This window comes from Podarcis gaigeae, assembly GCF_964106915.1.
Source record: "Podarcis gaigeae genome assembly, chromosome: 14".
Lineage (NCBI taxonomy): Eukaryota > Metazoa > Chordata > Lepidosauria > Squamata > Lacertidae > Podarcis > Podarcis gaigeae.
The window spans coordinates 51,134,888-51,151,774 of NC_139690.1; the positions used below are offsets into that span (position 1 = coordinate 51,134,888).

The 16,887-nt window shown below is 47.3% G+C and overlaps 1 protein-coding gene across 7 annotated transcripts in view; it reads left to right on the forward strand.

Annotated features, from left to right (window-relative positions):
- Positions 1-12,021: 12,021 nt before the first annotated feature.
- Positions 12,022-16,887, forward strand: part of SDK1 (sidekick cell adhesion molecule 1) — a 580,479-nt gene continuing 575,613 nt past the window's right edge. For 6 of the 7 annotated variants that reach the window (XM_083711227.1, XM_083711231.1, XM_083711232.1 and 3 more), the window contains exons 1-2: positions 12,022-12,155; positions 15,082-16,647. In XM_083711227.1, the coding sequence (XP_083567353.1) occupies positions 16,200-16,647 (448 nt within the window). In that variant the 5' untranslated portion in view covers positions 12,022-12,155; positions 15,082-16,199. The remainder of the gene's footprint in view (positions 12,156-15,081; positions 16,648-16,887) is intronic. The other variant, XM_083711228.1, reaches the window with a different exon arrangement.

A 16,887-nucleotide genomic window follows, 5' to 3' on the forward strand; every position in this document is an offset into this window, starting at 1 on the left:
AATGACAACGGCAATAACAGCACAGTTCAATCAGCGGTTGGGAAAACCTGTGAGAAAGGTGGGTCCTTACCTGTCAGCAGAAAACAATCAGAGGTGCTCTTGGCAGAGCTCTCAGGACAGCATGTTTCATAAGATAAATCCAGACTATTGGCTTCTGGAATCTCAGAGCTGAAATTCTCTTCTGCTCAGTAACTCCAAGAATCCTCAAGTTGGTGTTATAGTAGAAAATATTATTATTGTTTTATTTAATATAATTTGTACTCTGTCCTTCAGTTTTAAAGTGTTCCCAGGGTCACCGGCGATAAACTGAAAAAAAACAAACAAACTATGGAAAAGCCATATAATATTGTTGAAACAAGAGAGCAGTACCGTTTTTAACAGCATTAAAACCAGAGCAAAGGTTTTAAAACAAGGAATGTTGTTGGACTCCATGTTCCATCATCCTCAGCCAGCATTGCTGAGGGTGTGGGTTGATGTGAGTTGTAGCCCAGGAACAATTGGGTGGCCACAGGTTCCCTACCCTGGTTCAAAAGGTCTTAAAGGCTGATTCAGATTAGAAGATCTTCATCTGAGGTGCTGAAGAGACATGAGTACCAGGGGAAAGAACACCTTCCTGAGGAGAGCGTTCCAAAGGCAGGGTGCCATGATTGAAAAGGCCCTGTCCCTAGTCGCCATCTGTCTCACTGCAGAGGATGGGGAAACCTAGAGAAAGGTCTCAGAAGATTATATTAATAACAGGGTATGTTTCTGCGATTTCCACACTTTTCAAATTTGAAGTTCAGTTCTCCACATTTGCACATCGGTTTGCAATTAATTAATTTTTTCCCTCATCATTTCAGTGCAAATTTCTCCTAAATTACATGTTTGTATGCAATTTTGCCTAATATACACATATTGGCAGCTGTTTACCAGCTCCATCTGGTACGTAGGCTGAGACCCTCCCTGTCCGCGGACTGCCTCGCCAGAGTGGTGCATGCTCTGGTTATCTCCCGCTTGGACTACTGCAATGCACTCTACGTGGGGCTACCTTTGAAGGTGACTCGGAAACTACAACTAATCCAGAATGTGGCAGCTAGACTGGTGACTGGGGGCGGCCGCCGAGACCATATAACACCAGTCTTGAAAGACCTACATTGGCTCCCAGTTCGTTTCCGAGCACAATTCAAAGTGTTGGTGCTGACCTTGAAAGCCCTAAACGGCCTCGGTCCAGTATACTTGAAGGAGCGTCTCCACCCCCATCGTTCTGCCCGGACGCTGAGGTCCAGCGCCAAGGTCCTTCTGGCGGTTCCCTCATTGCGAGAAGCAAAGCTACAGGGAACCAGGCAGAGGGTCTTCTCAGTAGTGGCGCCCACCCTGTGGAACACCCTTCCAGCAGATGTCAAAGCAATAAACAACTACCTGACATTCAGAAGACATCTTAAGGCAGCCCTGTTCAGGGAAGTTTTTAACGTGTGATATTTTACTGTATTTTTGGTTTCTATGGAAGCCGCCCAGAGTGGCTGGGGAGGCCCAGCCAGATGGGCGGGGTATAATTAATAAATATTATTATTATTATTATTATTATTATTATTATTATTATTAGGGGGCGGGACAAAGCCATGATCCCTAGTATACCGGTAATTTTTGTGTGTAATCTTCTTTAATATGCACACTTTATGCATTTTCATACACATTACTGGCTGGAGAACTGTATTGCAAAATTTGCAGAAGTGTGAATTTTGGAGGGTGGTTGTGTTCCGGTTTGTGCATTATTTCAGACACTGCAAATTTGTTAGATTTGCCTTTAAATGCAAACTGAGTCAAATTTCTCTCCCATTTCTAGTGAAGTGGTAGCAAACTATATCCTTTACAGGTAACAGGGAACCTGTGACTAAACCCATCTCAGTATTGTATGATTTTCCACTCGGCATAACTGATCAACACTCTGCTCTAAAAATGTCCAAAGGAGCAGATTGGTGCAGGTTGGGGAGGTGGGTTAATACCACCTGCTGACATAAAATGAATCAAAGAATGGACAGTCAACAAGTGACACAGTTTTTAATTATACAGCTAAAATAAGCAACTGAAGGAAAGTGATTTCTTGGTTGGAAAAACTACTCGCAGGAACGGCCTTGCAATTCACTGTAGCAGGTGGGAGAGTTTTACAAGAATAAGTAGGAGAACATTTGTTGCAAACACGGAATGTTTCCAATCAGTCCGTTTTACAATAGACCTCTCCACGGGAGTTTGATTGGTGGAGAGGGCGAAAAGTTGTAACAGTGGTGGCATAATTCAAAATAATTGCATGAGTCAGTACCAATTAGTCATTTATGACAAATGCATAATTCTGTTTATTTCATTGTGTTTCTTTTAATAAAGAGGCTGGAATAAAATGCCATTTCACGGGAGGAACTCGAGAAAGACCACAAGATGCTGGACATAAAAATATTCAGCACTAAACTCTACTCCAATGGGGAGACCCAGGACAGAGCACTCCACATAGGTAAGCAAAGGGATCCTTTTTACAGTGTCCAGTCACAGCTATGACAATCTTCAGTGTTTTACCCATCCTATTTGCCAGATGTTAATAACATGCCTTAAGGACATAAGAAGAGCCTGCTGGATCAGGCCAATACCCCAACTAGTCCAGCATTCTGTTCGCCCAGGGGCCAAGCAGATGCCTTTATTGGACTTGAGCACAAGCAGAGTTCAAAGTGTTGGTGCTGACCTTGAAAGCCCTAAACAGCCTTGGCCCAGTATCCCTGAAGGAGCATCCCCAGCCCCATCATTCTGCCCAGACACCAAGGTCCACCTCCTAGGGCCTTCTGGCGGTTCCCTCCCTGCAACAAGTGAGGTTACAGGGAACCAGGCAGAGGGCCTTCTTGGTGGTGGCACCTGCCCTGTGGAACGCCCTCCCATCAGATGTCAAGGAATAAACAGTTATCTGACATTTAGAAGACATCTGAAGGCAGCCCTGTTTAGGGAAGTTTTTAAAGTTTGATGTTTTTAATGTATTTTTCATCTTTTGTTGGAAGCTGCCCAGAGTGACTGGGGAAGCCCAGCCAGATGGGCGGAGTATAAATAATAAATTATTATCATTATCATTATTAAGACACTCTTCTCTACTGCCATTTCCAGCAACTAGTATTCAGAAGTACTACTACCTCTGACCATGGAGGTAGAAAACAGCATCATGCCTGGTAGCTACTGAGTCTTCTTTTTTAAAATTTATTTTTTCAATTTTCATGAGAAAACAACAACAACACGGAGACATGCAAGTTCCTCCACCCATGCAAGAACAAGCAGCTGAAAAGCTTTTGAGGATATCCAAAGTGGAATAAATGATAGATTCCAAATGGCAGAAGACGGAAGCCTCTTAACTTATTCCACAAGTGGGATGCAGGCAGCAAAAACACCAAAAGGTTTTGCCTTTCCTTTGGCCAATTTTATATTGAACGTAAATTTTTCTGCAGGCACAATTGTAAACTGCATCGTTTAACATTCTTTTCCAGTAGCTGTCTCTGCTGAGAAGTGGAATGGCAGGTAAGGGGGCAATGGAAGGTCAATTTTATTGTATGTAGCCAAAGGCCTTTACAATGGACAACAGAGAATAAAATGAGAGCAAAGCATGCCTGGAAGCACCATGGAGAGGACCAAGTGAGCAACTTGCTTTTGAGCCTCTTCTTCTATCCCACATCTCCCAAGCCCCACCCCTCAAACACTGCATCTCGACTGCTGCTGGGCCCTGGGATGGTGACTGCTGGCCTGTAAGGCAAAATAGCATTTGGTGAGCAGGGAATTGACCACACGGACTGTCAGGGAATGGGGTGGTTGACCCATGATGCCCACCCCCACCCCCGCCCAATGATGTTGCAGATAGGCGTATATCGAGATCGCAATCACCACTTCGTCATTCATTCACCTGTGGCAGTATATCTGAAGGAGCGACTCCACCCCCATCGTTCTACCCAGACATTGAGGTCCAGCGCCGAGGGCCTTCTGGCGGTTCCCTTTCTGCGAGAAGCCAAGTTACAGGGAACCAGACAGAGGGCCTTCTCGATAGTGGCACCCGCCCTGTGGAACGCCCTCCCATCAGATGTCAAAGAGAAAAACAATAACTACCAGACTTTTAGAAAACATCTGAAGGCAGCCCTGTTTCGGGAAGCTTTTAATGTTTGATGTATTACTGTATTTTAATATTTTGTTGGAAGCCGCCCAGAGTGGCTGGGAAAGCCCAGCCAGATGGGCAGGGTATAAATATTATTATTATTATTATTATTATTATTATTATTATTATTATTATTATTGCATGTGCAGGGAGGAAAAACCATGGAGCGACTCAAGGGAAGGGTTTTGAAATGCCCATCAAGTAACCACAATCAATCTAGATTGAAAACAGCATGTTCTGGAGGACGATGAACTTTTCTGGATTGATAGAAACTTCGTTTTTGTGCTAAAAATGGTCAGTGTGTATGCAGCCCTGCACTTTGACCTCTAGCTCATCCTATATCCCTCTGGCGAGAACTCTTCCTTCTCTTTGCTACTTCCACTCACATTGGGGTGTTTGATTAGTTCTTTAGACCTTCGTCTTCATGGTACTGTAATAACCTTCACACAATTTCTTGCCTTGTTGTTCCAGACAAGAATATTGTCATAGATCTGGGGTACAAGAGTCTGCTTGTGAATGGTAGAATATAATAAACAGCAGTAAGGTAAAGGTAAAGGTACCCCTGCCTGTACGGGCCAGTCTTGACAGACTCTAGGGTTGTGCGCTCATCTCACTCTAGAGGCTGGGAGCCAGCGCTGTCCGGAGACACTTCCGGGTCACGTGGCCAGCGTGACGAAGCTGCTCTGGCGAGCCAGCACCAGCGCAGCACATGGAAACGCCGTTTACCTTCCCGCCAGTAAGCGGTCCCTATTTATCTACTTGTACCTGGGCGTGCTTTCTAACTGCTAGGTTGGCAGGCGCTGGGACCGAGCAACGGGAGCGCACCCTGCCACGGGGATTCGAACCGCCGACCTTTCGATCGGCAAGTCTTGTGGCTTTTACCCACAGTGCCACCTGCGTCCCATAAACAGCAGTATTTAGGTAATATTTGGGATATAAAGGGAAAATACAAGCTCCAGAACTGTGCCTAGACATTCGTACCCTGTTCTAGGCATGTTTCCTGCTGAAATCTATGCTCATCGACTTTCTATTTAAAAACGCATAAGCACTTCAGTGTCAAGAGTCACTTCTGGGGTTTTTTATGCAGTTAACTGCTTTTAGCATTGGTTCTCTGTTAGATTTTGCCTTTCTACCTAAAGTTAATCAAAACAGAAAGAGTCAGTGTGGTGTAATGGTTAGAGTGTCAGGACTAGGACATGGGAGAGACCAGGGTTCAAATCCCCACTCGGCCATAAGATCACTCGGTAATTTTGGTCAGTCACTGTCTCTCACCTTAACCTACCTCACAAGGTTGTTGTGAGAATGAAATGGAGAGGGGAGAACCATGTACACCATCTTGAGCTTCTTGGAGAAAATGTGGGCTATACATGTAATAATAAATAAATAAAATGAATAAAATATTTATCAGTCACACACACACACACACTCCTACAATGCTACTGGTTTAGTGCTCTTGACTCCTCTCCATATAAGGCCGGGTTCTAAAGAACTTTTCCACTATTTCTGCATACCCAAAGGAAATTTGGAATGGCAGCTCTCCACTCCACGAAGCAAGCTATTTTTGAAACCTAGAAAAGTTTCAAATGCAGTTTGCAATTTGACATGGACGTCTGCTGTTTGAAGGAATGAAAAGGGGGAAAAACTGGGTTGCCAGCAAATCTTTGGACTTACCTAAAATAGCTCCTTGGATCTCAGTCTTTGCATCAAAACCTATGCTCAGTGATTTTTGAAATTTAGATATTGAACCTAAGCACACTTACTGGGAAGCATTTCCCACTGAAAATCAACGGCACATACTTCTGGGTCAAATTGATTCCGATTAGGCTGTACAACTCTTGAGTGAAAATGCTATTGTCTAGCAACTGGGGAGTCTTGAGTTTCACACAATATCCTTCAGGGGGAAGAGAAAAACCTCTTAACAGTTTCTTAAGGTTTTGGTGGCGGCCAGAAGCGATTTTGTTGGCAGCCTGGCCATCCTTAAGGGGCATGGTGAGCAAGAACTGGTGGTGTCCCACCCCCCCTCTCTCTCTCTCTCTCTCTCTCTCACACACACACACGGTAGTGAACATTTGGAGAGTATTTTGCAAGATTTGCCTCCCCTCCCCAAGGATCAAAAAAGAAAATTATGGGGGGGGGGATTTTTCTGAGCTCAGTTCTGGTTGTTATTTCATTTGGATCTTGACTTTCCAATGAGAAAACAGGGTTGACATACATTTCTCCTCACCCTATCTACCTCTACACAACCTTGTGAGATCTGTTAAGGGGAGAGAGAGGAGAGAGAGAGAAAGAGAGGTGGCTCAAGATCACCTTGTGTGCTTCAAGAGCAAGCAGCAGGTTAGAACCCAGACTTTCCTAGTCTAGCACTCTAACCCTGGAGTGGGGAACCTGAGGCACTCCAGCTGCTATTGCGCTCCTAAATCTCATCATCCCCAACCACTGCCCCTTCCTGGCTGTGGCTGATGGGAGCTGAAGCCCAAGAAAAACCAGTGGTCTTCAGGTTCCTCAAATTTTCTCTAACCACTGCACCACACCACCACCACAAGATTTCATTACAGTGGTCCCTCGGGTTACATACGCTTCAGGTTACATACGCTTCAGACTCCGCTAACCCAGAAATAGTGCTTCAGGTTAAGAACTTTGCTTCAGGATGAGAACAGAAATCGTGCTCCAGCAGTGCGGCGGCAGTGGGAGGCCCCATTAGCTAAAGTGGTGCTTCAGGTTAAGAACAGTTTCAGGTTAAGTACGGACCTCCGGAATGAATTAAGTACTTAACCCGAGGTACCACTGTATACTGTTTAGCCAAATCCTATTTATTCTGACGCGGAATTAAGTCCAAGTGCATGTTGGCTGAGGCTGATGGGAGTTATACATCTTTTCATTGTAAACAAATTTTGGGATGACTTTAAATGCACCTTTCTTCCCTTTACTAGTGTAGGGACTAAATTGACCTATGTCCGGAAGCGAGCACCCAGATAGTCCTTACTACACTCCCAATTGACCTTGAGAATGGAAAACTAGTTTGCTAGGAGATTTTTTATTTTATTTTTTGCTTGCTCTACTCTTTGTTAGTAGTAATTAAAAACCCAATTAAGGGTGCTTTGCCTTTCCAGCGAAGGTAAATTAAATATTGCCTGCACCTCAAAAACCCTATGATCAAGGTAACTCTTCTCTGCTGCTGTGAATTAACTATTGGTAATTGTGCAGCAGACGCTGTAAATTCAAGCTCTCTCTGGGGATCAGCACTCTGTACCACTCGGCTCGATTTGGGTTCTTTCCAAGATAGATAGTTAGGGAAGAGTGTAAAATACAGAACACAATATATTTTGCATATCTGTATTGTGATAGGAAAGCAGATTACATCCACACACAGACACCACCCTGGTAACTATCCTTCGAAATCAAGTGAAATGTTTTGCTAGAACTCAGCAAAAATGTTTTTGTCAATGTTTTGCCCATTTCCTAGGGAATCTATTTCAGTGAACACATTTACAAACTGATTGTGTCAGCCACAGAAACTTACCATGTTGCAAAGGATTCTGGGTCATGGGAGCCTCAAGCCCAAGGGTCCAAATGTGGCTCTTTAGGATTCTCTCCCTGGTCCTCAAGACCCATCCTAGGCCACACGCCCTCTCCGCAAGCAAGCATTGCCTCTGCTGCAGCCTCTCCTCAAGTGCTTTTGCCTGGCTAGAGTGTCTCCCGTCATGATGATGCTTCTTGCTTGCTTGGGGAGAGAAGCTGTTTGTGTGTATTTAGGAACCTCTGATTTCTGCATGGCTGGAATGCAGCTTACTATACAAAAATAGTAAGATCTGGCCCCACCCCATTAGCCAAATTTTAGCAGATGGCAGGGAAATCCCATGTCAGCCACATGGCATCACATGACTGGCAGGTGGATTACCTGGCAACCTGTAAAAATCCCATGCACATGCAAAGCCTGCTCTGAAATCAGAGCTTGAACTAAGGGGCTCAGGGAAGCCCCTCACTTTGAACAGTGCTTGATTTAATGTAGTCCTCACACTCCCAACTAATCACACAAGCCTTATGCTGAGCCAGACGATTGGCCCATATAGTTCATAATCCACCCACATTGACTGGTAATGGCTTCCCAGGGTTTCAGGGAAGGGATCTTGTTATGTACTGAGTTGAATCCTAAAACAATAGGATCCAAAATGCAGCAGTCTAATTGGTCCACAGGAGCCACCCAATCCAGCTCCAGGTGGAAGTGAATCAGCGACCTGATTGGCCTGCATGAGCAGCCAATCAGGCTCCTGGATGAAGTGAATCAGCAACTGATTGGCCTGCAGGAGCAGCCAATTGGGCTTCTGGAGGAGGTGAATCCGCAAGCTGATTAGCCTACAGGAGCAGCCCAGAATTAGCCAATCACGTGGGGCCCATTGTGTAAATAATGTATATATAGCTAGACATTTTGGGGAAATTTCATTCATTGCTACTATGAGCTGAATAAGGAGCATGAAATTCACACTCGACTCCGAGTATATTTCAGATCTCTTCCAGCCTTACCTGGAGGAGATGCTGGAGACTGAACCCAAGACCTTCTGCATGAAAAGAATGTGCTTTACTACTCAGCTGCAACCCTTCCCATAGCTTATAGAAGCTATAGCTCACTTTTGCCTCTGATCCTGCTGATCACTGGCATGTGCCCCCCCACCCCAGGTTCCTCACGAGGAAAGGTTGTCCACCTCTGTTCTCAGTAGGGATGAACCGGTTGACATTGGTTACTTTCATGTCTTATTTTTCCTTTCCTAAGTTCTGCCTGTTTTGCAAATTTGTTTAAAAGTCTGTATGAAAATCTGCATGCAGTTTTGCCCCCATATGCATGTTCACAAGCATTTCCCCCCAATAGAAATCAGTTGTTTTCACAAGTATATACATTCTTCCAATAGAATCATAGAATGGCAGAGTTGGAAGGGATCACAAGGGTCATCTAGTCCAACTCCTTGTAATGCAGGAACTACAGCTAAAGAATCTCTTAGAGAGGCAGGTGGCCATCCAATCTCTATATTAAAAAATATTTTAAAAAAATATAGCAAAAGAAGGTCCGCTGTCGAACAGCTCTTTCCATCAGAAAGTTATTCCCAATGTTCAGTTGGAATCTTCTTTCTTATAACTTGGATCCATTCATTTGAATCCTACATTCCAGAGCAGGAAAACACGAGCTTGCGCCATTGTCCATGGGAAAACCCTTTAGATATCTGAAGATGGCTATCATATCTCCTCTCAGTCTCCATTTATCCAGCTAAACATACCCAACTCCCTTGACTGTTCCTCATAAGGCTTGGTTTCTAGACTTAATCATCTCGGTTGTCCTCCTCAGCACACATTCCAGCTTGTCAACATATTTTTGAATTGTGGTGACCAGGACTGTACACAGTATTTCAGGTGTGGTCTGACCAAGGCAGAATAGAGCAGTGCTATTACTTCTTTTGATCGGGACACTATAATTCTCTGGATGCAGCCTACAATAGCATGAGCTTCTTCTTCTTCTTCTTCTTCTTCTTCTTCTTCTTCTTCTTCTTCTTCTTCTTCTTCTTTGCTGCTTTATCATCCTGTTGACTCATGTTAAGCTTGTGGTCTACTATGATCCCTAGATCCTTTTCACAGGTAGGCCCAAACTACATTTGTGCATCTCATTATAATTTGTGCAGAGCTATCTTGGTACAGGGGACGCAGGTGGCACTGTGGGTTAAAGCCTCAGCGCCTAGGACTTGCCGATCGAAAGGTCGGCGGTTCGAATCCCTGCGGTGGGGTGCGCTCCCGCTGCTCGGTCCCAGCGCCTGCCAACCTAGCAGTTCGAAAGCACCCCCAGGTGCAAGTAGATAAATAGGGACCGCTTACCAGCGGGAAGGTAAACGGCGTTTCCGTGTGCGGCTCTGGCTCGCCAGAGCAGCGATGTCACGCTGGCCATGTGACCCGGAAGTGTCTCCGGACAGCGCTGGCCCCTGGCCTCTTAAGTGAGATGGGCGCACAACCCCAGAGTCTGTCAAGACTGGCCCGTACGGGCAGGGGTACCTTTACCTTTTACCTATCTTGGTACAGATTAAAAGTAACACCCCACCCCCATCATTTGTTTATTATGTACCTATATTATGTATATATATTATATTATGTACCTAGCTAGAGTCTGTTTCAACTCTGCACTGAAATGGTTACTTCCTTTTATCTTTTTGTATGTTTTGATATTTAATTTAAATAAGTAAACGGCTACTCTGGGGCCGGGCACTTCATCTTTGAAATAAGGTCCTCAAACCGATCCTGTATTCTTCCTTATTGACACATTGGCACCGGCTGAAGCTTCCCTATATTTTGCCATGACCTTTAATGGACTACTCGGCTATGAAAGTGTTTGTGTAGGTGGTTTGGGATTTTAACAGCTTTTGATGTCCTGCCATTTGTTCTTATTATTTCATGTTTGTTGAATTAGTTTAATGACATGCAGGGATGCTGTTATTATTATGTATTACCATTGTACCTTGCTTTGGAAACGCAGGTAGGAGAGCAACTCAAAAGTGTTTCAAACGAATGAATGAAATGAAGATTAAGGATGCGGGAGCCCTGTTGGAATATTTGGCTTAGCGAGAGATAACAGTCGATGCAATGAAACAAATTGCCGTGCCAAATATAAGAGGGTGGAAGTGTTTTGTGTGTGTGTGTGTGTGTGTGTGTGTGTGTGTGTGTTTTAGTGTAGGTGTAAGAAACTGTAAAAAGGGCGATGGTCGCAGGCACGAGGCACCAGATTGGTGCATTGAAAAGAAAAAGTGGGCCCGGAGTGATGGCGAGGCAAAACAGGCGACATCCCCAGGGAGCGCTGGTACCATCTATTCTGCAAGCTTCACGGGCAACTGCGTGCAGAAAGCTTGCCTGCACTCCTTTGATTTAAACGCCTCTCAAAACACTTGGCCCGATCCTCTTAATGCCGTCCATTAATAATACAGTACACACGGAGCGAGACACGCACAAATGAAGAGGAATGACACGGGACCTGATCGGCACCGCTGAATGAGTTTGCCACAATACGTAGCTTCCCGAGGTATTTAAAACTAAAATAATTTTGGGGGGGAAAGAGCCCTGGTGTGTGCAAGCAAAAAGCACGTTCAGCGAAACAAACTAAGCCAAGCCCGGGCAGACAACAGCAGCGCCTTAAAGCAACGAGGATGGGCGGTGGGGAAGTATTTGCAAAAGCTTCCTCCCGCCCCCCCCCCCCTTGCACGGCTTCCTGGCTTTTGTCAAATCCACCCCCACCCGCATCCCACGCCTCCCCTTCTCTCGCTTGCTGCAAAAATTTAACGGCGGCAGCAAGGATCTGCCAGACACAAAGGCAGGAAACATGCAGCCTGGAGGACCGCTGCAGCCTCCTCCTCCTCCTCCTCCTCCCATGGCTAGTATTTCTATCCCCCCCCCCCCCCCGTCCCCGATCCAGGGCGTGTCTCCCCGCTCGCAAAAGCTCTCTCTGGCGGCGGCGCAGCCCCTTTCGCTCCTGCTGCTGCTGCAGAGGCGCTTCCCTGCAATGACCTGCAGGGGGCGCAGACCCGCGCCGCGCGACGGAGCCAGAAAGCGCGAGGCGGGGGGGCGGGGAGAACGCCGGGTTCAAACCAATCAATCGAAGCGGGCAGGGAGGCGGGGGAACCTGAGCGCGCGCGCGCCCAGTCGTTAGGCAGACGGGTTTAAAAAAAAGAAAAGGGGGGGGGAGCGCGCGGCCTTCGGGGCGGGGCGGCGGCGGAGGACACACTCCACATTCCGGGCTCCTCCCCTCACGCGCCTCCTTGGCCAATCGCCGAGCGGGAAGGCGGCGCTCGAGGGCGGTGGGCGGAGCGTCGCGGGAGGTTTTAGAGGCGGGAAAGCGGGTGTCTCTTTATTCTCCCTCTCACCCGCCAGACTCTGTCAGTCTCTGCGAAGGGGCGCTGAGGCGAGGAGCTGCTCTGCCCGCCTCTCAGCGCCTGTGTGCAGAGCAGGCGGCCGAGAAATAAGAAACAGTAAAAGTACATATAAAGTATGTGGCGAATGTAAAGCCACCCCCTTCGCAGGTTTCCCTGCGCCTGCTATTTTTATTCAGAACAACAGATAGGTACAGAGTATGCGGCGAATGTAAAGTCGCCCCTCACAAATCATCGCATTTTAAGATTTTTAAAATTAAGATTTCTGGTTCTCTATCTTAGTCATTGTTATTCAGAACAACAGATGTGTAAACAGTATGCGGCGAATGTAACGCCATCCCGCACAAATTGTTGCATTTTAGGATTTTTGTTTTGTTTTTAAATATATTTTCGTTATATATACACTGCCTCCCTATTTAGGACGCATTTAAAGGAAGCTTCCCTTGGGGAAAAGCAAAGTATAAATATTTCTATATTAACATTATTATTAATGTGTGTCTCTGAAATAATAATCACACCAGACACGCATACATGCTGTCTCCCAGTTCAATACATGATTGAAGGAAGCTTTACTCTCCTCATGAGGGGGAAGATAGTTTTTCTATTTTATATATTCCTATTTATTAGCTGCTGTTGTGTGCATCTGTAATAATTATAATAGACACATACATGCTGCTTCTATTTAGGACACATTTGAAGGAAGCGCTTCTCTCATGAGAGGGAGAAACAAGCTTTTATTTTATATACTGTATTTATTAGCCACCACTATTATTATTAGTCATAACTGACATACTGTCTCCCAGTTCAGGACACAGTTGAAGGAAGTTTTTCCTCCCCTCGAGGGGGGAAAAGAGAGACATTTCCACGTTACATATTCCTATATTTTAAGCCATTATTATTATTAATTATAATACATGCTGCTTCCCAATTCAGGACACGTTTGGAGGAAGTTTTTCCTCGCCTCAGGAGGAGGGAAAAGAGAGACATTTCCACGTTACATATTCCTATATTTTAAGCCATTATTATTATTAATTATAATACATGCTGCTTCCCAATTCAGGACACATTTGGAGGAAGTTTTTCCTCCCCTCATGGAGTAGGATTCCTCTGGCCTTGTCTGCCTGAGGCAGTTGTGTCAGCTTGCCTCATGGGTGGGCCGGCTTTCCGAGGCCCCTTCTGGGAGCAGGTTTCTCAGTCTCCCAGTTCTCAATAGAAACAAGTTCTCTCTCAGTCTTCTTGACAGAAAGAAGACCAAAGCTCTCACAGGAGCATGAATGTTCTCAGAGGAGGCAACAAGGACCATTTCCAGGCACAAACTCCTGCCTTCCTTTCTCCTCAGGGAAGCCTGGCATGGCGGCTATTTTGTCTCCCAGGCTCGTTTATTATCATTTGTGCTATTTTTCTAGAAAAAGGGGTATCAGAACTCACCACGAACACCTCCTTTATTCTCTTATAATGGCAACATGCCCACCTGAGAGGTACCAGAACTGAATTCTGGCAAGTTCCGGCTGGGGAAAAACAACAACCCCTGATTATTAAGATTATTATTGGTATGAAAATTTCTACACCGCCCTTCCCTGGAGGATCACAAGGCAGTTTACAATATAAAGATGCAAAAATACGTAACGTAGGAATAAACAAAAACAATACCCCCCCCCCCGTTTAAAAGTCCATAGACTATTATTATTTGTTTCATGTATTTGCTTTGCGAAATTTGCAGGCTGTTTGATTGTAAAGATAACCTCTTGTGCTTATCCTCACAAGAGCCCTGTGAGGTAGGATAAGGCAATAGGGGACCATTTGAGAGAGGGGTGGGAGCAGGGCTGGTCCAATGCATTTTGGCACTCGAGGCAAACCACAAAATGGTGCCCTCCCCAGCCAGAAGGGAACAAGGTTGGGAGAAGACCAGGGCTGCCTCCTATTCACCAAGAGGCTGCTGTAGAGGTGGCATTGGTGGCGGTGGGGCTGCTGAGGAGGAGGTGGATCCGACCTCTGAGGAGTGCATGGATTGGCAGCAGCAGTGTGTGATGCATTCCTTGGAGGCCAGATCTGCTGCCCTGTGGATCCTGCCGCCTCACCTTGCCTCAGGTGTGGGCTGGCCCTGGGTGGGAGGGAAATGCAGGCCAGACAGAGAACAATAGGAAAGCTGGGTAAAACTTACAGGGAAGAGGAGGAGTGATGGGAGGGTGAAGAATAATGATACATTTCAGTGATAATTTTATTGTTTGATCTTTTTTTTGTAAACTGCTTTGAGGGTTGTTGTTTTTTCTACAGCCAAAGAGTATACGAATTTTATGAAATAGATAACTAAGGGTGGATTTCAGGGGTAGAGAGTGATGGACGGAAAAGTTAAGTGTGCGGACTGCAGGGGTGAGAGAAACAGAAACTGGGGGTTGAAACCCTACACTTGGAAGTGAGACCCATTTGGGGTCCGGTTTCTATGGGTCTAATCCAGACGCCCATCTATGGGTCTAGTCTGTGGGGTTTGCTTTTGAGTGAAGCTGCTTAGGACTGCACTTTAGACAAAAGGGGCTGAAAAAGTTATTGGGGGGTGGGTGTTTCACATACCACACACACTGAAATCAATGGACCTGGGAGCATATCTCACTCAATATTGGGGGGGGGGGGGAGCAGAGAAGAGATGTATAGACTAAAAAACCCTACACCAAGCCTGCTTGCTCAGCAGCAAGCAAGCCCCCTTCAGTTTCCTGGGGCTTGCAAGCACGTCAAGCATGTGCTTAGGATCGCTGCCTTGGCCGAAGTGGGACGTTGCCACCAATGTGAACCAATCTCCCCCCTGGCTCGTTTCGGTGCCCCACCTGATATTTGTGCACCCCGCCGGTCAAGTCCCAGAAATAAAGAAGCGTTGCAGGCAGTCCCGAAAGGGTTAAGCATCCATCTCGTGGCGATGGTCCCAGTTGGGAACGGGGTGCATCTTCGAAGCACTTTTGAACCCGGGTCTGCTGGCGCTGGGGGTGTCGCGGTGTCGCCTTCCGTCCTCCCTCTCTGAACGGCTCTCCTCTCCCTTCCTTGTGTTTACAGCTTCTGCGTAAGAGCGAGCGAGCGAGCACAGGAAGATCCCTCCGGGCTTGTGCAACGAGGGACGCCGGGGGTGGCCAGCCAAGCGGAGGATTTCACCTTGTTGCTGCTGCTGCTGCTGCTGCTGCTGCTTCCGTGGGTCTCCTTCCCTGCTGGGGGGGGGGGGGCTTCTGCCTTGGGCTGCCTCCGCAGTTGACCCAGAAGTGGGGAGGAGGAGGAGGAGGAGAAGAAGAAGAAGGAGAAGGAAGCCTCCTTGGAGGTGAGCTGTTGCTTCCTCTCCCGGTCTCTCCCTCTCTCCCAGCAACCTCCTCCTGTCTCCTGCGAGGGAAACCTGATCAGATTTCCCCCACCTTCGCTGGAGAGTTCAAGAGAGAGACACCCCCCCCCTCCGCTCCCGCCTCCCCCTGGCGTGTAACTGGTTGCAAATCGAGCTGGAAAGAGCAGCGCAGCCAGGCGCGGGCTCAGTTTACCTGCTCGGCTGGGGATCTTACGAGCCTTCGCGACTGCTGTCCAAAGGGGGGGGGGGGGACACGCCGCGACTGCAACTCCGGAGAGGGATGGAGGGATGAAGGAAATCGGATGCGCAAGAACATCCCCGTGGCTCTGCAAGGAGGAGAAGGGAAGGTTCATCGGGACCCAGCCCAACCTGTCAGCGTGGGGCTTCCCCACTTTTTTCCTTTGACTGGAGCGGGGCTGGAGTGACTCTTTGAATCCCACGATCGCTCTTCCTCCCTGCCTCGCTCGAGATTGAAGGACTTGCCCGAGAATTTAGAACTTCGGGAGCGCAGGGTCTTTGCTCTGGAGAGGAGGAGGAGGGGAGGAAGAAGAGGGACGGCGGCGCAGAAACCGTAGCCACGCTTCTTCAGCATCAGGGGGGCGGGCAGTTTCCGTCATCTTGGTGGCTATGGAAGGTGCTCTCTGGATTGTCTGCCGGTGCCTGGCGGAGCTGGACCGCTCTCTTCCTCCTGCCGTGCTCTGATGGCTTTTGCTTTTTGCTAGGGATGTGATGAAGAACGGCGATCTGTTGAGATATTGACGCCAGTAAACTTAACACACACACACACTCACTCTCTCTTTCTGTTTGTGTGTGTGGTGAAGGCATCGGAGGAGTCCAGAGGAACATGTGTTTTGCATTTCTGCCTGCTTGTTTTGGTGCAGTCAGTTCCTCCACGAGACAACACATCGATTGGGGCGGCGATTGCAAGGCAGTCATGCACAGGGAATGCTTTCGCCTGGGGTTTCTATGCAAAGTGGGCGCGAGCCAGGGAGACCACGGCTCCTTCCCGGCGGGGGCTCGGGTCCCCCCAAAACTTCGGGATGGCCGCAACGGGAAGCCCCCCCGCCAGAACATGGCCTCTCTGGGGGACGGAGTGAGCTTTGGTGGCGGGCCCTCCTCGGATCGTGTGGAGCAAATAGTGATCCGGAGAAGGGGAGCTGGGAACCTTGCTCCGCCGAGGAATAGGTGGCGAGATCGAGTGATGATAAAGTTAAACTTCTGTTTCTTCTTCTGCCGGGGATGGTGGGCGTTTCTCTTCCTTCAGCTCCACATGTTGCAAGCTCTGGCACAAGGTAAGGCTTGCTTTGAGACGCTTTGGGCTTATTGGGATAGTCTTGTCTCCCTCCCTTGCAAAAAAGGACGCCAGGCATCCCGCTGCTCTGGGGAACTGGAGTGATAGGTTAGGTATACAGCCCTGGCTTTCTGTTTTTCACACCAGAGACACAACCCTCTCGTTGCAGCCTTTCCCTTCGACAATGGGTTTCGGATCACAAGGGCTGCCTCGGCATAAACAGCCATAGGATGTGTCTGGG